At 41.5% G+C, this 26,906-nt stretch overlaps 1 protein-coding gene across 2 annotated transcripts in view; it reads right to left on the minus strand.

Moving 5' to 3' along the window:
• Window positions 1–1,789: 1,789 nt before the first annotated feature.
• rab11fip5b (RAB11 family interacting protein 5b (class I)) overlaps window positions 1,790–26,906 on the minus strand; it is a 36,104-nt gene continuing 10,987 nt past the window's right edge. The window contains exons 2-6 of one of the 2 annotated variants that reach the window (XM_061891714.1): window positions 22,696–23,231; window positions 18,037–18,625; window positions 15,591–17,645; window positions 8,777–8,906; window positions 1,790–4,458 (exon numbers count right to left, since the gene is read on the minus strand). In XM_061891714.1, coding sequence (XP_061747698.1) covers window positions 4,198–4,458; window positions 8,777–8,906; window positions 15,591–17,645; window positions 18,037–18,625; window positions 22,696–23,231 — 3,571 coding nt within the window. In that variant the 3' untranslated portion in view covers window positions 1,790–4,197. The remainder of the gene's footprint in view (window positions 4,459–8,776; window positions 8,907–15,590; window positions 17,646–18,036; window positions 18,626–22,695; window positions 23,232–26,906) is intronic. The other variant, XM_061891715.1, reaches the window with a different exon arrangement.

A 26,906-nucleotide genomic window follows, 5' to 3' on the forward strand; every position in this document is an offset into this window, starting at 1 on the left:
GATCGATGCGGTTACATAACTGCTCATCGATAAACAGCCTGCAGATACATACACTAAAAAAATATTGGGGTCAAAAAACAAATTAGCATTATAATTATTATTTTGGATTCAACTAAGTTTATTGACTTAACTGCTATTTTTTTTATCCAAAGAAAAGTTAAGAAAATAATATATTTTTTACAGCTGTAAAAACATTGGCGTGAGCGCCCCCTCTAGTGGTCCGGACAGAGCATCGCAGCAGAGAGTCGACGCCGAGCCACGTGATTTGTACAGTAAGGTTGACACTTTATTAATAGGGTGGAGCTTGGTCTGCGGGGATATCTCAAAAACAAACTTAAATAGTATTATTGCTTCCGTTTTGGAATCAAATCATGGAATGGATTAAGCAAAATAAATTAAACAATGTACTAATACAGGGGTAGAGAACCTATGGCTCTAGACTCAGATGTGGCTCTTTTGATGACTGCCTCTGGCTCTCAGATAAATCTTGGCTGAAATGTGCTTAACATGATGAATAATGAATACTTACTCTGGTAATCACAGTGTTAAAAATAACCGGACTACAAAGCCGTCAGCAAAACCATGCAGCACCAGAAGTCGCTTTAAAGGCCTACTGAAACCCACTACTACCGACCACGCAGTCTGATAGTTTATATATCAATGATGAAATATTAAGATTGCAACACATGCCAATACGGCCTTTTTAGTTTACTAAATTACAATTTTAAATTTCCCGCGAAGTGTCGTGTTGAAAAGGTCGCGGTATGATGACGCGTGCTAGTGACATTATTGGTTGTGGCGGACATTTTTTTCCAGCCCGATTCAAGCTATAAGTAGTCTGCTTTAATCGCATAATTACACAGTATTTTGGACATCTGTGTTGCTGAATCTTTTGCAATTTGTTCAATTAATAATGGAGACGTCAAAGAAGAAAGATGGAGGTGGGAAGCGGCGGATTGCGGCTGCCTTTAGCAACACAAACACAGCCGGTGTTTCCTTGTTTAAAATTCCCGAAGGTGAAGCTTTACTATGGAACAGGGGGGTCAAGCGAACATGGTTCCCGACCACATGTCAACCGGCAGGTTTCGTTGAGAAAATTGTGATAATAAGTGGGCTTTTACCGTAGTTATGAGCGGAGCTTGCGTCCTCCTGCAGCTGCGGACTATTAACTCCTCCCAACGGAGACACTGGCGGTCACCACACCCATGGCCACACCCCTCCGACTTTCAGGTACCATATAGTCTCACTAAAACACTAGTAACACAATTAGCAGATAAGAGATTTTCCAGAATTATCCTCGTAAATGTGTCTGATAACATCTGAATCTCACTGCCCTCGCCATTTTTTTCCTAGTCACTCTCACAATCCTCATCCACGAATCTTTTATCCTCGCTCAAATTAATGGGGAAATCGTCCCTTTCTCGGTCCGAATCGCTCTAGCTGCTGGTGGCTATGATTGTAAACAATGTGAGCTCTACAACCCGTGACGTCACGCGCACATATTCTGCTACTTCCGGTAAAGGCAATGCTTTTTTATGGGCGACCGAAAGTTGCAAACTTTATCGTGGATGTTCTCTACTAAATCCTTTAAGCAAAAATATGGCAATATCGCGAAATGATCAAGTATGACACATAGCATGGACCTGCTATCCCCGTTTAAATAAAAAAATGTCATTTCAGTAGGCCTTTAAAAGTGTTTACAAAGTACAAAGAAGAAGAACCATAATAAACATTCTGAATTAATCTCATCCATCATTGTCAAGATAATCTTATCTCACTATACAAAATATAACTTCACTTATTATTATTTATTCATTTTTTATTGTTTTTACTTATGGAGTGCATTATGAATACATTGGGAACAGGAAGTGAACAACTGCTATGCAAAGGAAAAGGGGTAGGATTAAATAAGCTCTGCTTCTTCCTACTCCTTTTCGAATATGTTGAATAGAGAAACTGGAAATTGCGATGTATTGTATGTATGCATGTTCCAAATAAACTCAAACTGCACTCAACTACAGTAGTGTAAAAAAAAATACTGTGTAGCAATACATTTTGGTGGGTTTAGCCTGCGACCAGAACCAGCAGCTGAGTAACCCAAAACTGTTCGGAAAGTGCAAATAATTTAGAAAAAAATATATAATGTATGCACTAGTAAGACAGTTTTTTTGCTAGCCTGTCAGTATTTGCATGTATTCTGATAGTGATGATTAAATAATATTGTATATGCATAGGAATTTATTACTACCACGACTTTTTCTAGTAAGCATGATGAGCATCTGCTTAAAGGGGAACATTATCACCAGACCTATGTAAGCGTCAATATATACCTTGATGTTGCAGAAAAAAGACCTTTTTTTTTTTTTAACCGATTTCCGAACTCTAAATGGGTGAATTTTGGCGAATTAAACGCCTTTCTATTATTTGCTCTCGGAGCGATGACGTCAAAACGTGACGTCACCTAGGTAGTCAACGGCATTTTCTCCACCACATTACATGCAGCAAGTCAAATCAGCTCTGTTATTTTCCGTTTTTTCGACTGATTTCCGGTACCTTTGAGACATTATGCCTCGTCGGTGTGTTGTCGGAGGGTGTAACAACACGATCAGTTGATTTACGTAGAATGTGCATCGATTAGCACGTCGTGCTAATCGATGCTAACATGCTATTTAGGCTAGCTGTATGTACATATTGCATTGTTATGCCTCATTTGTAGCTATATTTGCATCCAGCCTTTCCCTCCACCCACATTTAATGCCAAACAAACACTTACCAATCGACGGATTTATGTTGCTCCAGTGTCAAGAGATGCGAAAGTCCCTCTTTTGGTCCGCACATTTTACCGGCGATGCTACGACAAACATGGCACACTGATGAATGGATACCCTGCGACACTCAAAGCAGATGCATTTCCAACGATAAAGTCAAAGAAATCACAAAGGTGAGTTTTGTTGATGTTATTGACTTATGTGCTAATCAGACATATTTGGTCGCGGCATGACTGCAAGCTAATCGATGCTAACATTCACATCCCATCTCCCCGGATTATAAACAACTCAAATGTACTTCTAATGTATATACTTGTTCTTATGCTATGTGAACTCACTATGTTCTCTGCTGGCTGTACATATCCTACTAAATAAGACCTACACTGTTTCAATGTCCACATTTCTCTGTTGATGCAATTGTTGATGACTGAAGTACTGATATCAACCAAAGCTCCTCATCCCACCCTCCGGATTGTAAATAATGTAAATAATTCAATGTACATACTATGATGATTAACCTGTGTGATGACTGTATTATGTTGATAGTATATATTTGTACCATGAATTGATTAACGTGGACCCCGACTTGAACAAGTTGAAAAACTTATTCGGGTGTTACCATTTAGTGGTCAATTGTACGGAATATGTACTGAACTGTGCAATCTACTAATAAAAGTATCAATCAACCAATCAAAAAACCTGCTATTTAGGCTAGCTGTATGTACATTTGTAGTTGTATTTGCATCCATCGTTTCCTTCCGCCCACATTTAATGCCAAAAAAACACTTACCAATCGACAGATTTAAGTTGATCCAGTGTCAATAGATGCGTAACTTCTGATCGTTTGGTCTGCACATTTTACCGGTGATGCTAAGGCAAACATGGCTGAATAGCCTCAATAGCTATTCGCTCAATAGCTTCAGTTTCTTCTTCAATTTCGTTTTCGCTATCTGCCTCCATACTCCAACCATTCGTTTCAATACATGCGTAATCTGTTGAATCGCTTAAACCGCTGAAATCCGAGTCCTAATGTCGCTATATTTTGTTGTGGTATCCGCCATGTTTGTTTGTATTGGAATCACTGGATGACGTCACAGGAAAATGGACAGTGGCTTCGCAGATAGCGAAAATCAGGCACTTTAAAGTCTTTTTTCGGGATATTCCGGGACGGGTAAAATTTTGAAAAAAACTTCGAAAAATAAAATAAGCCACTGGGAACTGATTTTTATTGGTTTTAACCCTTCTGAAATTGTGATAATGTTCCCCTTTAATTGAAGCTTTGATGGTTATTTCTCTGCGTCAAACTAGTATTAGCTGCATGCATGTTGGTGTGAGGATGTCCGAACAGGGCCGTATCGGTCGTCTGTGGCCGACGGTCTTTAAAGACTACTTCCACACAAGAGGGGACGCGGCGGAAGTGGCGCCGCTCTCACTTGTGTCTGGAGCGCACCTGCAGGAGCGTCGGCGTCTGCTCGATGATGCGCAGCAGCAGGTTGTCGATGTAGTCCTCCAGGTCGCGGACTTGTGCCTTGACCTTCTTCAGCTCGCCCTCGCACTTCTCCAGCCGGCTGCGCTGAAGATCGGACGCCGCCCGCTGCTCGCGCATGTCCTTGTCCTGCTGCAGCAGCAAGGAGATGAGCTCCATGTTGGTCAGGTGCTGGTACAAGGCCCGTCGGTCCTCCGCCGGCTCCTGTTGGGAGGACACGGGCAATTGTCATCAAAGTCTTTGGCTTTTATCAAAACTTGGGTCCCCAAAAAGGTTGTTTCCCTAATTGAACGGATATTTGTCGCTGACCTCTTATGTACTCACACAGTCATTGATTGTGAACTAAACCAGGGTCCACAATACTAAAACGGCCTTCTCTCATCTCCGTAATATCGCTAAAATTCGCTCCATTTTGTCCACTAACGACGCTGAGATCATTATCCATGCGTTTGTTACGTCTCGCCTCTATTACTGTAACGTATTATTTTCGGGTCTCCCCATGTCTAGCATTGAAAGATTACAGTTGGTACAAAATACGGCATCTAGACTTTTGACAAGAACAATAAATTTGATAATTTTACGCCTCATGCGGTCCTCTCCAAGGTTTCTCATAGTCATCATTGTCACCGACAATCCCACTGGGTGTGAAGTGAAGTGAATTATATTTATATAGCACTTTTCTCAAAGTGACTCAAAGCGCTTTACATAGTGAAACCCAATATCTAATTTTTACATTTAAACCAGTGTGGGTGGCACTGGGAGCAGGTGGGTAAAGTGTCTTGCCCAAAGACACAACGGCAGTGACTAGGATGGCGGAAGCGGGGATCGAACCTGCAACCCTCAAGTTGCTGGCACGGCCGCTCTACCAACCGAGCTACACCACCCCACATGTGGGCTCTATCGAGGATGTCGTGGTGGTTTGTGTTGTGGTTTGTGCAGCCCTTTGAGACATTAGTGATTTAGGGCTATATAAATAATCATTGATTAACTGAATATGTTTGGAGGAGAAAAGGTGAGACCTATAATCCCAGGAACACCACTCCTACCGTTAAGCATGGTGGTGGTAGTATTATGCTCTGTGCCTGTTTTGCTGTCAATGGAACTGGTGTTTTACACAGAGTAAATAGGACAATGAAAAAGGAGGATTACCTCCAAATTATTCAGGAAAACCTAAAATCATCAGCTTGGAGGATGAGTCTTGGGCGCAGTTGGGTGTTCTAACAGGACAATGACCCCAAAACACACGTTAAAAGTGGTAAAGGAATGGCTAAATCAGGCTAGAATCAAGGTTTTAGAATGGCCTTCCCAAAGTCCTGACTTAAACGTGTGGACAATGCTGAAGAAACAAGTCCATGGCTGTCAGAAAAATTGTATGTAAATTATCAAAAAAACTTTCTGCTTTCTGAGTTTCCAGTGAAAAGATGAGAGATGTCTTTGTTTCACCATCAAAGTCTTGGAAGATTCCGCTGTGTACGTTGGAATGAGACGGGAGGGGTTATCTATTGTCCTCAAACACCTGCCGAAACTGAATCCAGGAGGAGCCCAAGCCTGAGGCATCTTCTTCTTTGGTCTTCAATGTGACCGAAAACAATGACTGTTTACATACTCGCCATTTCTGTTGTGACATGTGTTGTTGCGTAAACATCGAATATCTAAATAAAAGAGGAGACGTAAACCTTTTTTGTCAGAGCTTGGTGCAGGACTGTACAAAGTGTAAAGTGGCCATGTCTCTCTTTAGATCTGAGTCCAAATTTAATTATGTCTCTGTTTGATTCCTTGCCCTTTGTCTTGTTTAATAGATGTCATCAGTGTTTGAACCTGACAATGGCAGAAAACCAACAAATTTAGCTGAACTGCACCAATTTTGTCAAAAGAGTGGTCAAAACTTCAACCAGAAGCTTTCCAGAATGTTGTGGATGGCTACCAAAAGCGCCTTATTGTAGTGAAACTTCCCAAGGGACATGTAACCAAATATTAACATTGCTGTATGTATACTTTTGACCCAGCAGATTTGGCCCTTAATAAATTCATAAAAGAACCGAACTTCATGAATGTTTTTTGTGACCAACAAGTATGTGCTCCAATAACTCTATCACAAGAAAATAAGAGTTGTAGAAATTATTGGAAATTCAAGACAGCCATGACATGTTCTTTACAAGTGTATTGAAACTTTTAACCACAACTGTATTGAGCAGGACTGGGCAATTATTTTGACTCGGCGGCCACATTTAAATTTCGAGAAAAAAATGTGTCTGGGGGCCACATTTTTAGGAACACTAATACAAAACTTCACAATAATGTCTGATTGAATGCTAAAAACTCTATGACAGACCGCCTTAAAACACGAAATGGAATTTGAACTTTTTCTATGAACAATAAAACACTAAATATTGACAAAATATGAACGTCCCGACCACTTTCGATCGACATATTTTACAATCAAGAGAAACGCAAAAAACAGTAAAATATGAACGAGAATAGTACAAAATAAACCCACCTACAATCTGATATATCTGATACATCACTAAGCTTTAGAACTTTGTTGTAAAAAGCTCCTTTCGCATCGTAGGAAACGCTTCCCGCCCACACTGCTTGGGGCCTCGTCTGAGCTGCTGTGACGTAGATTACCATGGTAACTAATTAGATTACCATAGTAACTAATTAGATTACCATAGTAACTTGTACATCATCCATAAGCGCAGATTCAACCCATTGAAATACTTTGTATAGTTCAAGACTTACGGTCATGAGAAAACATGACTGCACATCACACTTTCAATCTTAAAGATTTAAACAAATTATTTGGGAATGTCTGGCGGGCCAGATTGAAAAGCTTAACGAGTAGCATGTGGCCCCCGGGCCTTAAAGGCCTACTGAAACCCACTACTACTGACCACGCAGTCTGACAGTTTATATATCAATGATGAAATATTAACATTGCAACACATGCCAATACGGCCTTTTTAGTTTACTAAATTACAATTTTAAATTTCCCGCGGAGTTTCTTGTTGAAAACGTCGCGGAATGATGACGCGTGTTTGTGACGTCTCGGGTTGGAGGGGACATATTAGCTCAGCACCACTTACGGGTAAAAGTCGTCTCTTTTTATCGCATAATTACACAGTAATTTGGACATCTTTGTTGCTGAATCTTTTGCAATTTGTTCAATTAATAATGGAGACTATGAAGCAGTGGTTCTTAACCTGGGTTCAATCGAACCCTCGGGGTTCGGTGAGTCGGCCTCAGGGGTTTGGCGACACACCCAACTCATCGTGTAAATAAAAACTTCTCCCTAGCGGCGTATTTTAGAAACCCCCAAACAATGTTACCTCTAATGTTCCATCTGTTTTGCAGATGTCTATTTTTATGCACCATAACAAAACTTTGTCTTAAATTTAAAATCTTTATTTTTTTATTTTTCACTAAGGAAGGGTTCGGTGAATGCACATATGAAATTTGTGGGGTTCGGTACTTCCAATAAGGTTAAGAACCACTGCTATAAAGAAGAATGCTGTTGGTGGAAAGCGGTGGATTGCAGCTGCCTTTAGCAAAAGAAACACAGCCGGTGTTTCTTTGTTCGTTGTGAAGCTTTAACACAGAGCGGTCAAGCGAACATGTTTCTCTACGTCAACCAGCAAGTTTTTGGATGGGAAAATTGTGATATTAAGTCGGCTCTTACCGGAGACTTCAGTGGATTATCAGACTTCCTCCTGCAGCTCAAAAAGGCAGCTGTAATCTTGGCTCCTCCATCGGCTTCTCTCAGAGACACTGGCGTTCACTACAGCCATTCGACTTTCAGGTATGTCTTTATAATCTTACTAAAACACTATTAAAACAATAAGCAGATAAGGGATCTTCCAGAATTATCCTAGTAAATGTGTCTAATTACATCTGAAACGCTCCCACTGCCGCCGCCTGGAGCAGTCGCTTTTTTAATTTTTATTTTTTTTATGCTTCACTCTCACAATCCTCATCCACGAATCTTTCATCTTCGCTCAAATTAATGGGGAAATCGTCGCTTTCTTGGTCCGAATAGCTCTTGCTGATGGAGGCTATGATTATAAACAATGTGAGGATGTGAGGAGCCCTACAACCCGTGACGTCACGCGCACATCATCTGCTACTTCCGGTACAGGCAAGGCTTTTTTATTAGCGACCAAAAGTCGCAAACTTTATCGTCAATGTTCTCTACTAAATCCTTTCAGCAAAAATATGGCAATATCACAAAATGATCAAGTATGACACATAGAATGGACCTGCTATCCCCGTTTGAATAAGAAAATCTCATTTCAGTAGGCCTTTAATTTGCCCAGGTCTGGAATAGTAGTGCCTTGCTTCTGTGCCGGTATTAGTCGAGCAGACCAAGACTGTTACTATGATACTTTAATGACTTGACTGTCTGGGCATCAACACTGAGGTATAACTCTTAAGAATTAGCTTCATTCTAGCACAGATCCAAATATACCAGTACAGTGCCTCGGATGAAAATGTAATATAGTTTAGCTTTTTGTCGTCACCTCACCTCCATTTTCTCCTGCTCAGTCGCCGCCTGCTGGGCAGCGCGTCCCGGGCTGATGGTGGATTTGAGTTTATCCAGAACCGAACGGCTCTCCTTCTTCTCTGACTGATTCAAAGGCTTCACTGGCTGGGATCTACAAAAGGTACAGAGGTTAGCATGGATAGATGAATGAATCACTTCGTTCCTCACTAGACAATATAATGCATGGTGAGTTGCTCAGGAAACACAAATTCTTGACTTTTTGGTTCATGTCTCCTGCGTTGCTTAAAGGCCTACTGAAACCCACAACTACCGACCACGCAGTCTGATAGTTTATATATCAATGATGAAATATTAACATTTTTAGTTTACTAAATTGCAATTTTAAATTTCGCGCGGAAGTATGGTGCTAAAACATCACGGTATGAGGACGCGTGCGCGTGACGTCACGCATTGTAGAGGACATTTTGTTAGAGCAATAAGTCGTCTGTTTTCATCGCATAATTCCACAGTATTATGGACATCTGTGTTGCTGAATCTTTTGCAATTTGTTAAATGAATAATAGAGACGTCAAAGAAGAAAGCTGTCGGTGGGAAGCGGTGTATTGCGGCCGCCTTTAGCACAGCCGGTGTTTCATTGTTTACATTCCCGAAGCTTTATATGGAACAGAGCGGACAAGCGAACACAGTTGGATTAGACCACACGCACAAAGTACAGTCTTTTATGCAGCGATCATTTCGAAAGATCGTGTTTCGAAGAGGATCCCTTGCGAAGGGGAGAGATGGGCATCGCCACCACCAGTCGACTGGTGCTGAAGAAAGGTGCGGGGCCGACCTTCAGGTTGTACAGGTAGGACCTTATAATCTCACTAAAATACTAGTAACACAATAAGCAGATAAGGGATTTTCCAGAATTATCCTAGTAAATGTGTCTAATAACATCTGAATCGCTCTCACTGCCCTCGCCTTTTTTAAAATGTTGTAGTCCAGGGGTGCCCACACTTTTTCTGCAGGCGAGCTACTTTTCAATTGACCAACTCGAGGGGATCTACCTCATTTATATATATCATTTATATTTATTTATTTATGAAAGAGACATTTTTGTAAACAAGTTAAATGTGTTTAATGATAATACAAGCACGTGTAACACATATAGATGTCTTTCTTTCACGAAGACAAGAATATAAGTTGGTGTATTACCTGATTCTGATGACTTGCATTGATTGGAATCAGACAGTAATGATGATAACGCCCACATTTTCAAATGGAGGAGAAAAAAGTTGTCCTTTCTGTACAATACCACATGGAAGTGGTTGGTTTTTGGCATCTAATTCATCCAGCTTCCATACACTTTACAAGAAAAACATTGGCGGCAAATTCCGTAGCTTGTTTGATTGACATTCTTGGCACCCGAGGGTCTTGTGAGATGACGCTGGCTGCTGCCAGTTCATTATTATGAAAAAATGACAGAGAGGAAGGCGAGAAACACTTTTTATTTCAACAGACTTTCGCGCCGTCCCTTCCGTCAAAACTCTAAAGGCCGACTGCACATTTCCTATCTTCACAATAAAAGCCCTGCTTCATGCTGCCTGCGCTAACAAAATAAGAGTCTCGGAAAGCTGGCGTGCTCAAGTGATGTGCACACCAGCTTTCTGAGGGATCGCTTGTGCACGCCAGTTTTCCGAGACTCTGTATTTAGTTAGCGCAGGCAGCATGAAGCAGGGCTCTTATTGTGAAGATAGGAAATGTGCAGTCGGCCTTTAGAGTTTTGACGGAAGGTACGGCGCGAGACTCTGTTGAAATAAAAAGTGTTTCTCGCCTTCCTCTCGGTCATATTTTAATAATAATGATCTGGCAGCAGCCAGCGTCATCTCACAAGACCCTCCGGTACCGTGAATGTCATTTAAGTGACGTCTTGGTGAAGATTGATGATCACTAATTTTTAGGTCTATTTTTTTTAAAAGCCTGGCTCGAGATCGACTGACACACCCCCCGCGGTCGACTGGTAGCTCGCGATCGACGTAATGGGCACGCCTGTTCTAGTCCTTCACTCTCACCTTCCTCATCCACAAATCTTTCACCCTCGCTCAAATTAATGGGAAAATCTTCGTTTCTCGGTCCGAATCGCTCTCGCTGCTGGTGGCCATGATTGTAAACAATGTTAAGATGTGAGGCGCTCCACAACCCGTGACGTCACACGAACATCGTCTGCTACTTCCGGTACAGGCAAAGATTTTTTATCAGCACCAAAAGTTGCGAACTTTATCGTCGATGTTCTCTAAAATAAATCCTTTCAGCAAAAATATGGCAATATCGCGAAATGATCAAGTATGACACATAGAATGGACCTGCTATCCCCGTTTAAATAAGAAAATCTCATTTCAGTAGGCCTTTAAAGTTTATGTACATCTTATGTCCATGGTATGGAATTACATGATAGGTTTTAATAGGGGTGTCCAATAAGATACCAATATTGGAGCTCTGATTATCAGCTGATAACGATATCAACCCAATCCGATATCAGCACGAATCATAGTACAAACTGTTAGAATAATTATGTATATATTATCACACTAACTTTAGTATGCTTACAGACTGCTGCTTTAGTTATTAGCTATTGTGCTCAAGTTAGACTTTTTCTAATCTATGCAAGGACAAAACTTATTCTCTGAGGGGTGGACTCAGCCACAGATGTTATCTTTTTTCATACTTGCCAACCCTCCCGGATTTTCCGGGATACTCCCGAAATTCAGCGCCTCTCCCGAAAACCTCCCGGATGAGATTTTCTCCCGAAAATCTCCCGAAATTCAGCTGGAGCTGGAAGCCACGCCCCCTCAAACTCAAACATGCACAGTTTGAAGCTTAAAAAGGAGGATTACAGGCGGATCTGACGGCATTTAAAGTCATTTTTAAAAACGACTGCTAATCCTCCTCCTTTTCGACCGGACGACCGCGGAGAATTAAAGTAGGAACACTCCGGAGGCAGAAGTTCATTAAGTGGGGCGGACTCACCGGCTCTCGGCCATGTTTCCGTCACACAGAGGAAGTCAAGTCCGCCGCCCGCGGGAAGTGAAGAAATCTTTCAGGATAAACGTTTTGTCAAAGATCTTGCGTTCACAAGACCGAACCTGGCGGGGGCCAGCACGTCCAAGGGCGCAGCTAATCCAGGTCGGGCCCGACACACGGCGCGCAGGTGGCGGGGGAGAGGAGAAGAACGAACAGAGCTGACAGCGAGAGACGGCAGGGTAAAGCACATACTGGCGCCATCTTCCGGAAACTCGGAAGTGACGTTACTTAAATAGTGAAATGTAAGTATTGTTGTTTTTTTAGTACCCAGCAAGCACAGTACAGTTAGTAGAACAACTGTGTTTTTATTACTGTGTATTTGATAGGTGCCGTCTGAAATTCAACTATTTATTTTATTTATATATATAATAAAATGAATATATATAGCTAGAATTCACCAAATGTGAAGTATTTCATACATATATATATGAATTATATATATATATATATATTAATATATATATATTAATTACAGCCAATATTTAAAAAATATTGGCTGTAAATATACTCTCCTCTTAACCACGCCCCCCACCCCAACCACGCCCCCAAACCACGCCTCTGCCCCACCCCCGACCACGCCCCACACCTCCCGAAATCGGAGGTCTCAAGGTTGGCAAGTATGTCTTTGTTTTAGCCCGCTAACAGCCAAAGACTTCAAGGACCTCAACAAAAATAAGATGACAACACGCAGACAAAGCGAGGACAAGGCAAAGTCACAAGGCCCCCAGCCCATTCCATCACATACTGTGCGCCCTGGACCTGCTTTGCATAATATATGTGACCACTCCTTTTAGATGCGGCCTCAGTGATGTTGACTATGGAACTCTGAATAAAAAGAGGGACGCGGGAGCTGAACCTTAGAGCGTAGGGCGAGACTGTGACTAAGTGTGCAGCGCCATGCATTCTCCTCATGAGCTAAATTTAACTCTGTCTCTGCATGATTCCTTGCTTCTTGTCTGATTAATAGATGTCATCTGTGTTTGAACCAGACACAAACATTTATCATTTTGTAGTGCGGAATTTTAAAAAAGGTTTGATAAAGTTAAATTACTGGCAGGTATAAAAAAAAAAAACTAACCTTACGGCGGAATTAAGCTTTTTGAAATGTTTTCATCACCTGACGCGTAAGGGAGAACACTTCTTGCTTATATTAACAAATGTCGCGTTTTAAACTGCAATATTTTTTGATTAAGAAATTGTTTAAAGTATGTCTAGCTTATGTGCTATTGGGTGCTTAGCTGTTGTGTAGCTGCTTGCTCTTAGTAGCCTACAGTATAGATGTATACATTTTGTCAAGGACTTCACTAAAATACAAGAAAAGACCAACCTCATGTGTTTATTGGAGGACAATTAGATACTTGTATCGGAGCGGTTAAGCAGCTGCAGTACATCCAGAATGCTGCTGCTCGAGTGTTGACTAGAACCAGTAAATATGACCACACTGTGCATATGACAACTGAAAGTATTTTATCCACACTCTTTAATTTTGATTTGAATTAAGATTTTATGGTGATTACATTTTCTGATTTTATTGGAATTATAATTTGTTCACGGTTATTTAATGTTTGCCTTCTTGTAATGTTCTGTAAAGCACTTTGAATTGCTTTGTGGTCGAATCTTGCATTGCCTATAATTGAGATGTTAGTTGAAAGCCGAAGTCATCCAATACTTGTTTTTTGCTGATATCGGACCAATATCAATATCGGATCAGGACCGCCTAGTTTGGTGAGACACTAAGTTCATCGAAACCATCCAATATTGTTTTTTTGCTGATACCGGACCAATATCAATAGCGGATCGGGACACCCCTAGTTTACTGAGAAACTAAGTTGAATGAAATCATCCAGTATTGTTTTTTTGCTGATATCGGACCAATATCAATATCAGATCGGGACACCCCTAGTTTAGTGAGAAACTAAGTTCATTGAAACCATCCAATATTGTTTTTTTGCTGATATTGGACCAATATCAATATCGGATCGGGACACCCCTAGTTTAGTGAGAAACTAAGTTCATCGAAACCATCCAATATTGTTTTTTTGCTGATATCGGATCAATATCAATATCGGATCGGGACACCCCTAGTTTAGTGAGAAACTAAGTTCATTGAAATCATCCAATACTTGTTTTTTTGCTGATATTAGACCAATATCAATATCGAATCGGGACACCCCTAGTTTAGTGAGAAACTAAGTTCATCGAAACCATCCAATACTGTTTTTTTTTTTGCTGATATTGGACCAATATCAATATCGGATCGGGACACCCCTAGTTTAGTGAGAAACTAAGTTCATCGAAACCCTCCAATATTGTTTTTTTGCTGATATCGGACCAATATCAATATCAGATCGGGACACCCCTAGTTTACTGAGAAACTAAGTTAATCTAAATCATCCAATATGTTTTTTTTGCTGATATTGGACATCCATTGCTTTCCTCCTCTCTAAGGTTCTCATAGTCATTATTGTCACCGATGTCCCACTGGGTGTGAGTTTTCCTTGCCCTTATGTGGGCCTACCGAGGATGTCGTGGTGGTTTGTGCAGCCCTTTGAGACACTAGTGATTTAGGGCTATATAAGTAAACATTGATTGATTGATTGATTTATTTATCGAAAACATCCAATATTGTTTTTTTTTGCTGATATCTAACCAATATCAATATCAGATCGGGACACCCCTAGTTTAGTGAGAAACTAAGTTAATTGAAACCATCCAATACTGTTTTTTTGCTGATATTGGACCAATATCAATATCGGATCGAGACACCCCTAGTTTAGTGAGAAACTAAGTTAATTGAAACCATCCAATACTGTTTTTTTTTTTGATGATATTGGACCAATATCAATATCAGATCGGGACACCCCTAGTTTACTGAGAAACTAAGTTAATTGAAACCATCCAATATTGTTTTTTTGCTGATATTGGACCAATATCAATATCGGATCGGGACACCCCTAGTTTAGTGAGAAACTACGTTCATTGAAATCATCCAATACTTGTTTTTTTGCTGATATTGGACCAATATCGGATCGGGACACCCCTTCTTTAGTGAGAAACTAAGTTCATCGAAATCTTCCAATACTTGTTTTTTTGTTGATATCGGACCAATATCAATATCAGATCGGGACAGTCCTAGTTTGGTGAGAAACTAAGTTCTTTGAAATCATCCAATACTTGTTTTTTTGCTGATATTGGACCAATATCAATATCGGATCGGGACACCCCTAGTTTAGTGAGAAACTAAGTTCATCGAAACCATCCAATATGGGTTTTTTTTTGCGGATATTGGACCAATATCAATATCTGATCAGGACACCCCTGATTTAGTGAGAAACTTAGTTTCTAATTCGGATCTTGAGCTGAAAAGGTTTGGGGAACCCTGACCAGGTTGCAAGAAAACAAGGGAAAGCACAACGCAAAGAAAATGACAAAAGCTCCGTTTAGATTCAGACGTAGGCCCAAATTTGGGATGAATGGATCACAGACGCATAAAGAAAAACAAAACTGGAGTCATATATTCGGCTACTATACAGGAAATGAGCACCAATGGAGCCAGCCTGAAGAACCCAAACATGACATGAAAAAACCATAAATGTGAAATAGTGAACACCAGACGGCAGAACTTAGGACAATGTGAAAACATCGGGCAGCAAACAAGACAGGCAAACAGTGCAGAAATGAAAACAAACATGTCATTTTAGTGTCTGGACTCGGACTAATTGTTATTGATGTCGCGATAGCTGCATGTGATTCCCAGTGTGAGTACTCTCACCTGCTCTCCTGGTGCAGGGGCAGGTTGCAAGCTGGCTGAGTCTCCTCAGGCAAAAGTGAGTGCCGTGCATCGGCCTGAGGCTGCTCGATAGTGGAGGATGTGTAGGGGCTCACAGTCAGAGACCTGCCTGAGGGATGTATGGAGGGGCAACAGGCAGGGGACGGGGGGAGGTTAACAGGTGGATAAGCCAATGAGGTGGGCGAAGAACACTTCCCAGTTTCTGGAGGGCTTTTCAATTGAGGGGCTACTTTGGCATGAAGGATTTGAAATGTTGTCTCAGAGGGTTTTCCTGTCTCAAAGTCTCCCATTAAAAGATTGCTGTTTGAATGTATTTCTGGGGTTTTATTCAAGCTATCCAATTCCTCATTGGAGGATAGAGATGATTTAATGGGTTGATAGGAAGCCGGACCTTCCTTAACGAGCAAAGAAAATGGACCAAGATCAGTTCTGCTGCTGACTCTTGACATTCCTTTAGGTCTAACACGCGCACTAACCACCCGAGGACACAATGCCGTCTCAGCCGCAGGGTTTCCGTTGTCGTCGCAGTCATTTTTGGTCTCCTCAGTTCTGTCGTCACTGGAATTAATTCCAAAATCAAGTTCATGTGTTATCAGATGCTTCTGGGATTCAGCATTATTTGTCTCATCTGGAAATTCCTGGCAAACTGGAGTGACTTTGCAGGTTTTGTTACACTGTGTGGCTATTTCTAAGCATGACTCCCTCTCGAGTATGCCTGTGTCTTTTGATGTGAATGCATCCCCCAGTGTGGTCTTGTGGTAAAGTACAATTGGGGAATTTTGTGGACCAGTCCTACTTACCACAGCTGGGCGTTTGACTAGATCAACTTCCTCTGACTGAGAAGAGCCGTCTGAATCAATAAAGCAGATGTCATAATTGCGCGCATTCATGTTCAGATCTCCTAAGTTTGGTGAAAAAGTCGTATTATTGTTCATGCATGCAGTTTGACTCATAATGGAAGACTCTGTAGGCTCAATCAACGGCAGAGCCCTACCAGTCTTTGAATCCGACGTTGGGGGAGAATCAGACGACTTCCTCAAAAGGTGAGCTTCAGATGTCTCACAATCGACAAGATTCCTAAGCCCTGTGTTGTTACACGCTGGGAAAGTGGGCTGTGCAACCCTTCCCTGGCAAGCTCGCCTGTATAAGTCTTGCTCAAACAGCATGCCCCCCCAGAAGTCACTGTTGTCTTCCAGAGGTTCGTACTTGGACTTCTGTAGCGTTTCTTCGGATGTGAATTTTGGTGAAGGAATCATGCAAGGTTGAGAGTTAACTTTGAGGAAAGATGAAGTCTCGCTGTCAGGTGAAACACTCAATTCAAGTGTCTTGTACTCTGCCTCTTTCCCGTGTTGCAGTGACGCCACTCCAGTCTGGGAGAGCAAGCGGGCTTCTTTGTGGACTGCTAACTCTTGGCCTCTGTGGAGCCAGCCATCAGAGTATACCTCATTCATCAGAGTTCTTACCGGTCTCCTTGGTGGTAACGGCGGCGGTTCCTCTAGGTGAATTTGCCGCTCTTGTGAGTGATTGCTGTTTGCTGCCCAAGTCGGACTGGATGCTGGAGTGGTCCTCTCTTGCGTCAGAGGGGGATTGCTTTTCGGGGAGTTTAGCCTGCCTGAGGCAAATGTGTCAAACGAGTCCTCCCATTCCTGTGCGCTCTCAGACGTGGAGGACTTTGGTGTTGCCGATCTGGATAAAAACTCGGGCAATGATATTTGTCTTGCAACGGGCCTGGGACGTTCCCGTTTGATGGAGGCCATGCTGCTAGAACCTTGAATGGGACTTGGGGTGTGGTGGCCAGAGGGTTGAGAGGTGGGAAGAAAGGGTGACGAGGTATGTGCAAAAGGTGGGGACCTTTGCATCTCCTCAAAGAAAGGGTTGGAAGGGGAAATGGGAGTCGATGGAGGGGTCATGGGATGGGTGTGACTCTGATTAACAGGCGAGCAGTGGCCCCCAGTGTGGTAGTTAGAGGGTGAGGAATGAGGCAGGATGGGAAGGGATATAGCTGAGGTGTTTTCTACCTTGGGAGAAACTTCCAGCCTGTAGAGGAAAAGAGGTCACAGTGGTCCTCTTAGTCAAACATGCGCCAGCGACCCAAACACAGTCACCAAAATATCAGCTGACGTCAGTGCTTGCCTAACTTTATGCTTTCGAGACACAAAGCTGGCCGAATGATACAATCTCGAAAATCAGGCGTGAAATTAAAATCAAAAGAAGCAAAGCGGATTTGCAAAATAATTAAGCATGAAGAAAAACCATTTGTCTAAACTCATATCAATTTGGGAAGCGTGTGGAAACTAAGGTGTGATTTGGTGGCAGCCTGGTTGTGGAATGAAAAGACGCATGAGCTATTAACCCGAACTGGGACGAGCCTGGATGGAAGGAGCTTTAAACAAACTTGATGGGAGCCCAGACCTACCCACTGACTCACCTTGGCTTGTTCTGGGATTCCGAGGAGCCGAACCAGCCTCTGAGCCTCCCTTCGGAGGTGGATCCTGCCTGATTTCCATTCGCTTTTGCAGGGAGAGAATCGCTCCTACCACCGGAAAATAACGTTTTTCTTAGCTTCCAACCTTTGTCGGAAGAATCTGCAGCACAGGGGAGGATTGGTGCTGCTGCCTGCTCAGGACGATCTTCTATCCCAGCTGGCCAAACCTCCTGTTCTTCCTCCTTTACCTCTTTCTTCATCTTGTCAAATGACCATCGTCTACCTTCGCTAAAGAAACCTTTGTCATCGCTCCGCTTGGTGAGGTTCTGTAGGGAACGGGACAGTGGGGAGCTTTTTTCTGACAAGACCAACTTGGACGGCAGGGCCCCGAAACTTTTCAAAGTCGACGGCTCCGAGTCGTACACATGGCTGCCATTTATACACAAGGAAGACTTGGACTGGGTCATACTTTGGCCTTTGAGGGACTCCACGGTGGGGTTTGTCTTTGGGGCAGATGTTGTGATCTTGCTAGCTTCATCGCTGAAGGCTCTCTTGTGGGTCAGAACCTTTGTGGCATGCTGGGAGGTGAGCACTGTGGAGGGAAAGCAAGTGTTTAGAACAGGGGTCACCAACCTTTTTGAAACCAAGAGCTACTTCTTGGGTACTGATTAATGCGAAGGGCTACCAGTTTGATACACACTTAAATAAATTGCCAGAAATAGCTAATTTGCTCAATTTACCTTTAATAAATAAATCCATGTATATAAAAAAAATGGGTATTTCTGTCTGTCATTCCGTCGTACATTTTTTTTCCTCTTACGGAAGGTTTTTTGTAGAGAATAAATGATGAAAAAAACACTTAATTGAACGTTTAAAAGAGGAGAAAACACGAAAAAAATGAAAATGTTATTTTGAAACATAGTTTATCTTCAATTTCGACTTATTAAAATTCATAAATTTAACCCCCCAAAAAAAGAAGAAAAAAACTAGCTTGAATCTTTTTGAAAAAAATAAAAAAAATATTTTATGGAACATCATTAGTAATTTTTCCTGATTAAGATTAATTTTCCAATTTTGATGACATGTTTTAAATAGGTTAAAATCCAATCTGCACTTTGTTAGAATATATAACAAATTGGACCAAACTATATTTCTAACAAAGACGAATCATTATTTCTTCTAGATTTTCCAGAACAAAAATTGTAAAAGAAATTCAAAAGACTTTGAAATAAGATTTAAATTTGATTCTACAGATTTTCTAGATTTGCCAGAATAATTTATTTGAATTTTAATCATAAGTTTGAAGAAATATTTCACAAATATTCTTCGTCGAAAAAACAGAAGCTAAAATGAAGAATTAAATTAAAATGTATTTATTATTATTTACAATAAAAACAATAAATTTACTTGAACATTGATTTAATTGTCAGGAAAGAAGAGGAATGAATTTAAAAGGTAAAAAGGTATATGTGTTTAAAAATCCTAAAATCATTTTTAAGGTTGTTTTTTTTCTCTAAAATTGTCTTTCTGAAAGTTATAAGAAGCAAAGTAAAAAAATAAATGAAATTTATTTAAACAAGTGAAGACCAAGTTTTTAAAATATTTTCTTGGATTTTCAAATTCTATTTGAGTTTTGTCTCTCTTAGAATTAAAAATGTCGAGCAAAGCGAGACCAGCTTGCTAGTAAATAAATAAAATTTAAAAAATAGAGTCAGCTGACTGGTAAGTGCTGCTATTTGAGCTATTTTTAGAACAGGGCAGCGGGCTACTCATCTGGTCCTTACGGGCTACCTGGTGCCCGCGCCGTTGGTGACCCCTGGGTTAGAACAATTTAAAATATTCCAGGTACAGTACTTAGTCTTTGAGGGAGAACAGGAGTCCCCAATTTTAAAATGTTTTCTTTGAGCTTGGGTTCAGCAGGCTGATGCTACAATGTAACAGTGTTACAAATGTTCAACCTGAAGTGGACACAGTGTAAAACTGACAACGGTTTTTCAGAATCACTTTTGTCTTGTAGCTTTCGCAGCTAGTCATCCGCAGCTTTAGCAGCTAATGTTTCAGTCTTCAAACAGAAAACAAATACTAGAACAGAGTTTCAATATATCTCTTTTCTCTTTTAGAGTGTCCTCCCTGAGATCGGTAGGTTGTGAGTTCAAACCCCGACCGAGTCATACCTAAGACTATAAAAATGGGACCCATTACCTCCCTGCTTGGCACTCAGCATCAATGGTTGGAATTGGGGGTTAAATCACCAAAAATGATTCCCGAGCGCTAATCAGGCGTATTTGCCACCTAATCCATGCTAACATGCTATTTAGGCTGGCTGTATGTAAATATTGCATCATTATGCCTCGTTTGCAGGTATATTTGAGCTCATTTAATTTCCTTTACTTATGTCCTCTGTGTATTTATATTCCCGTGTCTCATGACACATTACCTGTATGTAAATTGCCTACATTTCTGATAGTTGCTCTGTGCGCCATGTTGTTCCAGACCACAGCAAACGTTACCCAGCTTGATGAGAGTATTTGGCGAGCGCTGTTTAGTCCAACTACTTTTGGCGGTCCTTGAAGTCACCATGGTTTGTTTACATGTCTAACTTTCTCTGACGCTGCCACAAGTTTTATGCCAATCTTTTGTCTCATTTTGTCCACTAAATGTTTTATGCTGTGCTGTGAATGGTGAGCTTTGTTGATGTTATTGACTTGTGTGGAGTGCTAATCAGGCATATTTGGACAGGGCATGACTGCAAGCTGATCCATGCTAACATGCTATTTAGGCTAGCTGTATGTACATATTGCATATTATGCCTCGTTTGTAGCTATATTTGAGCTCATTTGATTCTCTGTCTATTTAATTTATATTTGCATGTCTCATGACACATTATCTGTATGTAATATTGGCTGCATTTCTGATAGTTGTTGGTGCGCCATGTTGTTCCAGACCACAGCAAACGTTACCCAGGTTGCAGAGATTGTAAAAAAATCCATTAGATGAAGACGGCCTGCTGTTTCCTTTAACTTGGACACACACATCTATACCGTCTGGTCAGTCTAAGACAGTCATTTCCAGGAGTTATCTCACCCTCTGAGAAGTGTCGAATGTGTAGAATAAATATTACATTTCAACATTTCTATCAGCGAAGATTTGAGTCAGCCTGCGACATGTAGTCATTTTGATAGTTAATAGCTAATATAGACACTTACATCATGTTTTGCCTTCATTAAAAGACTTATATAAGGATTTTAAAGGCCTACTGAAATGAGATTTTCTTATTTAAACGTGGAATGCAGGTCCATTCTATGTGTCATACTTGATCATTTCGCGATATTGCCATATTTTTGCTGAAAGGATTTAGTAGAGAACATCGACGATAAAGTTCGCAACTTTTGGTCGCTAATAAAAAAGCCTTGCCTGTACCGGAAGTAGCAGACGATGTGCACGTGACGTCACGGGTTGTAGAGCTCCTCACATCTGAACATTGTTTACAATCATGGCCACCAGCAGCGAGAGCGATTCGGACAGAGAAAGCAACGATTTCCTCATTAATTTGAGCGAAGATGAAAGATTTGTGGATGAGGAAAGTGAGAGTGAAGGACTAGAAAAAAAAAAATAGACGGCAGAGCGATTCGGATGTTATTAGACAAATTAACTAGGATAATTCTGGAAAATCCCTTATCAGCTTATTGTGTTACTAGTGTTTTAGTGAGATTATATAGTCGTACCTGTACAACCTGAAAGTCGGAGGGGTGTGGCCACGGGTGTGGTGACCGCCAGTGTCTCAGAGGGAAGCCATGTTTCTCGACGAGGCAAAGGCAGTCGGTGAGGCCGGGCTGGAATTTTTTTATTTTCCCTCCTCCACGGTGGAAGCATCCGACGGTAGAGGGCGGCCGGTGGGAGGAGGCAAGAGAGTCCGCAGCTGCCTCTTTGACAGGTGCAGGAGGAACGACGCAAGCTCTCCGCTCATGTCTTCGGTAAGAGCCGACTTATTACCACCATTTTCTCATTTTCTGTGATAGGGTACCATGTTCGCTTGACCGCTCTGTTCCATAGTAAAGCTTCACCGTCATCTTTCGGGAATGTAAACAAGGAAACACCGGCTGTGTTTGTGTTGCTAAAGGCGGCCGCAATACACCTCTTCCCACCTACATCTTTCTTCTTTGACGTCTCCATCATTAATTGAAGAAATTGCAAAAGATTCAGCAACAGAGATGTCCATAATACTGTGAAATTATGCGATGAAAAGAGACGACTTGTAGCTGTGAACGGTGCTGGACCAAAATGTCCTCTACGATGCGTGACGTCACACGCACGCGTCATCATACCGCGACTTTTTAGCATGATGCTTCCGCGTGAAATTTAAAATTGCATTTTAGTAAACTAAAAAGGCCGTATTGGCATGTGTTGCAATGTTAATATTTCATCATTGATTCTATAAACTATCAGAGTGCGTGGTCGGTAGTAGTGGGTTTCAGTAGGCCTTTAATAGCTAATATAGACACATCACGTGTTGCCTTCATTATAAGACTTATATAAGGATTTTATTTTTTTGCAGCCTAGTTTTTTTGTATTTTTGGTCCAATATGGCTCTTTCAACATTTTGGGTTGCCGACCCAAGTCCTAACTGATGGACCAATCAGTGCTCTGTGTAAAAACAACTACCTGTTTTCGTCAGATCTCGTTCTCCGTAGTGTGCGTCCACTCTTGTTACGGTACTGTAGATGGGCGAGCTGGGGAGGTCTGAGAGCAGGCCTAAGACGGGCGGAGGGCCGAGGGCGTCGCTGGCCACGGAAGAGGCGCTGCTGTCCGAGGCCAAGGAAGAACACGACCTGGTGTCGGATGACTTCCTCAGCTTCCCTTTGAAGAAATCTTTCATCTTGCTTCTTTTGTCCTCAGTTATATCCGCGTTCTGTTGCTTCGGAGCCGCGCCGCCGCCGTCGTCCCCGGGGGCCTGCGGACCCGTGGACGCCGAGAGGGCGGCGTAGCGGCCCGGCACGATGGCCGAGGAAGACTCCACATCCGGCCGCTTCCTCCCCGTGACGCGGTCCTTCAGCTTGCCGAAAGCGGAGCGGCGCTCGTCCTTGGCGGTCAGGTCGAACATGCTGGCGGTCATGTTGTTGCGGGTGAACTGGACCGTCAGCTGCAGTTCGCCGCGTTCCTTTTCCTTTCGCCCGGCTTTCGAGTGGAGCTTGAACCACCTGGGGAGTATCACACAAAGGACACTTTTATTACTCATGCATTTAAAGGGGAACATTATCACCAGACCTATGTAAGCGTCAATATATACCTTGATGGTGCAGGAAAATAGACCATACATTTTTTTAACCGATTTCCAATTTTGGCGAATAAAACGCCTTTCTGTTTATCGCTCATGTGGTGATGACGTCAGAACGTGACGTCTCCGAAGTAATACAGCCGCCACTTTCATTTTCAACACATTACAAACACCGGGTCTCAGCTCTGTTATTTTCCGTTTTTTCAACTATTTTTTGGAACCTTGGAGACATCATGCCTCGTCGGTGTGTTGTCAGAGGGTGTAACAACACTAACAGGGAGGGATTCAAGTTGCACCACTGGCCCGAAGATGCGAAAGTGTCTGCCGCCAGACCCCCATTGAATCTGACGGAGTGTCTGCACATTTTACCGGCGATGACAGACATGGCACAAAGATGTATGGATAACCTGCAGATGCATTTGCAACGATAAAGTCAATGAAATCACAAAGGTGAGTTTTGTTGATGTTGTTGACTTATGTGCTAATCAGATGTATTTGGTCGCGGCGTGACTGCCAGGTAATCGATGCTAACATGCTAGGCTAATCGATGCTAACATGCTATTTACCGGCGGTGCTAAGGCAGACATGGCACAGAGATGTATGGATAACCTGCAGATGCATTCGCAACAAGTCAACTAAATCACAAAGGTGAGTTTAGTTGATGTTGACTTATGTGCTAATCAGATGTATTTGGTCGCGGCGTGACTGCCAGGTAATCGATGCTAACATGCTACGCTAATCGATGCTAACATGCTATTTACCGGCGGTGCTAAGGCAGACATGGCACAGAGATGTATGGATAACCTGCAGATGCATTCGCAACAAGTCAACTAAATCACAAAGGTGAGTTTAGTTGATGTTGACTTATGTGCTAATCAGATATATTTGGTCGCGGCGTGACTGCCAGCCGATCGATGTAACATGCTACGCTAATTGATGCTAACATGCTATTTACCGGCGATGCTAAGACAGACATGGCACAGAGATGTATGGATAACCTGCAGATGCATTTGCAATGATAGTCAATGAAATCACAAAGGTGAGTTTTGTTGATGTTGACTACCAGCTAATCGATGCTAATATGCTACGCTAATCGATGCTAACATGCTATTTACCGGCGGTGCTAAAGCAGACATGGCACAGAGATGTATGGATAACCTGTAGATGCATTTGCAACTATATTACGTTTCCTTCCACCCACATTTAATGCAAAAAAACCACTTGCCAATCGACGGATTTAAGTTGCTCCAGTGTCACAAGATGCGAAAGTCCTGATCGTTTGGTCCACACATTTTACCGGCGATGATAAGGTCGCTATTCGGCCATGCTATGGCTATGAATAGCGTCAATAGCTTCAGTTTCTTCTTCAATACTTTCATACTCCAATCATCTGTTTCAATACATGCGTAATCTGTTCAATCGCTTAAACCGCTGAAATCTGAGTGTGAATCCGAGCTAATGTCACAATATCTTGCTGTGCTATTCGCCATTGTTTGTTTACATTGGCAGCACTGTATGACGTCACAGGGAAATGGATCGTCGCATCGCAAATAGCGAAAATCAAGAACTTTAAAGCTTTTTTTTAGGGCTATTCGGGGACCGGTAAAATTTTGAAAACAACTTCTAAAAATACAACAAGCCACTGGGAACTGATTTTTATTATTTTTAACCCTTTTGAAATTGTGATAATGCTCCCCTTTAAGTACAAAACCCCGTTTCCATATGAGTTGGGAAAAATGTGTTAGATGTAAATATAAACGGAATACAATGATTTGCAAATCCTTTTCAACTCATATTCAATTGAATGCACTACAAAGACAGGATATTTGATGTTCAAACTCATAACTTTTTTTTTTTTTTTTTTCAAATAATAATTAACTTGGGAAAGGGCATGTTCACCTCTGTGTTACATCACCTTTTCTTTTAAAGGGGAACATGATCACAATTTCAGAAGGGTTAAAACCAATAAAAATCAGTTCCCTGTGGCTTATTTTATTTTTCGAAGTTTTTTTCAAAATTTTACCCATCATGGAATATCCCGAAAAAAGGCTTTAAAGTGCCTGATTTTCGATATCTGTAAATCCACCGTCCATTTTCCTGTGACGTCACATAGTGAAGCCAATACAAACAAACATGGCGGATAGCACAGCCAGATATAGCGAAATTAGCTCGGATTCAGACTCGGATTTCAGCGGCTTAAGCGATTCAACAGATTACGCATGTATTGAAACGGATGGTTGGAGTGTGGAGGCAGATAGAGAAAACTAAATTGAAGAAGAAACTGAAGCTATTGAGCGAATAGCTATTGAGGCTATTCGGCGATCGCCTTCTAACCAACGATTGCATCTTTTGACCATTGGAGCAACTTAAATCCGTCGATTGGTAAGTGTTTGTTTGGCCTTAAATGTGGGTGGAGGGAAAGGCTGGATGCAAATATAGCTACAAATGTACATACAGTTTCTGTGTGTTGTTGATAAATGGCTTTCGCTTTGCATAGTAGAGCTTTAACATGCACTTACAGATGTAGCGAGGAACTGTATTTAGTGACAGTGGTTTTCTGAAGTGTTCCTGAGCCCATGTGGTGATATCCTTTAGAGATTGATGTCGGTTTTTGATACAGTGCCGTCTGAGGGATCAAAGGTCACGGTCATTCAATGTTGGTTTCCGGCCATGCCGCTTACGTGGAGTGATTTCTCCAGATTCTCTGAACCTTTTGATGATATTATGGACCGTAGATGTTGAAATCCCTAAATTTCTTGCATTTGCACTTTGAGAAACATTGTTCTTAAACTGTTTGACTATTTGCTCACGCAGTTGTGGACAAAGGGGTGTACCTCACTCCATTCCATCCTTTCTTTAAAAAGACTGAGCATTTTTTGGGAAGCTGTTTTTATACACAGTCATGGGTGCAGCCCTTTGAGACACTTCTGATTTAGGGCTATAGAAAGAAACATTGATTGATTGACATTGATTTATTATTAAAAACAATAAAAGTGTAGCAGATCAAATACTGAAACACTGTTAGTGAGGCATAGGAAACAAAAAACATGCAAAATAGTGGCTTCTCTAAAAATGCTTTACGTGTACATACTTTTTGAGCACATTCAACATAATTAGAGATGTCCGATATTATTGGCCGATAAATGCTTTAAAATGTGATATCGGAAATTATCGGTATCGGTTTCAAAAAGAAAAATGTATGACTTTTTAAAACGCCGCTGTGTACACGGACGTAGGGAGAAGTACAGAGCGCCAATAAACCTTAAAGGCACTGCGCCGTTGCGTGCCGGCCAAGTCACATAATATTTTCACACACTCAAGTGAATGCAAGGCATACTTGGTCAACAGCCATATAGGTCACACTGAAGGTGGCCGTATAAAACACTTTAAACAGCTAAATTGATGTACAAAGTAAATTATAACCTGCTATCAAAGAATGTACAACAATTGTTCTCAATTTAAAGAGGAGAAAAATAACCTTACAGGAAAATCTAACAAAACATTTGTATGCCTGTACAACACTTAAAACTTTTAGCATATCAGTATGTGGAATTAAATTATGGAATGGATTAAGTAAAGAAGTTAAACATTGTACTGA

This window comes from Nerophis ophidion, linkage group LG29 (genome assembly GCF_033978795.1).
Source record: "Nerophis ophidion isolate RoL-2023_Sa linkage group LG29, RoL_Noph_v1.0, whole genome shotgun sequence".
NCBI lineage: Eukaryota > Metazoa > Chordata > Actinopteri > Syngnathiformes > Syngnathidae > Nerophis > Nerophis ophidion.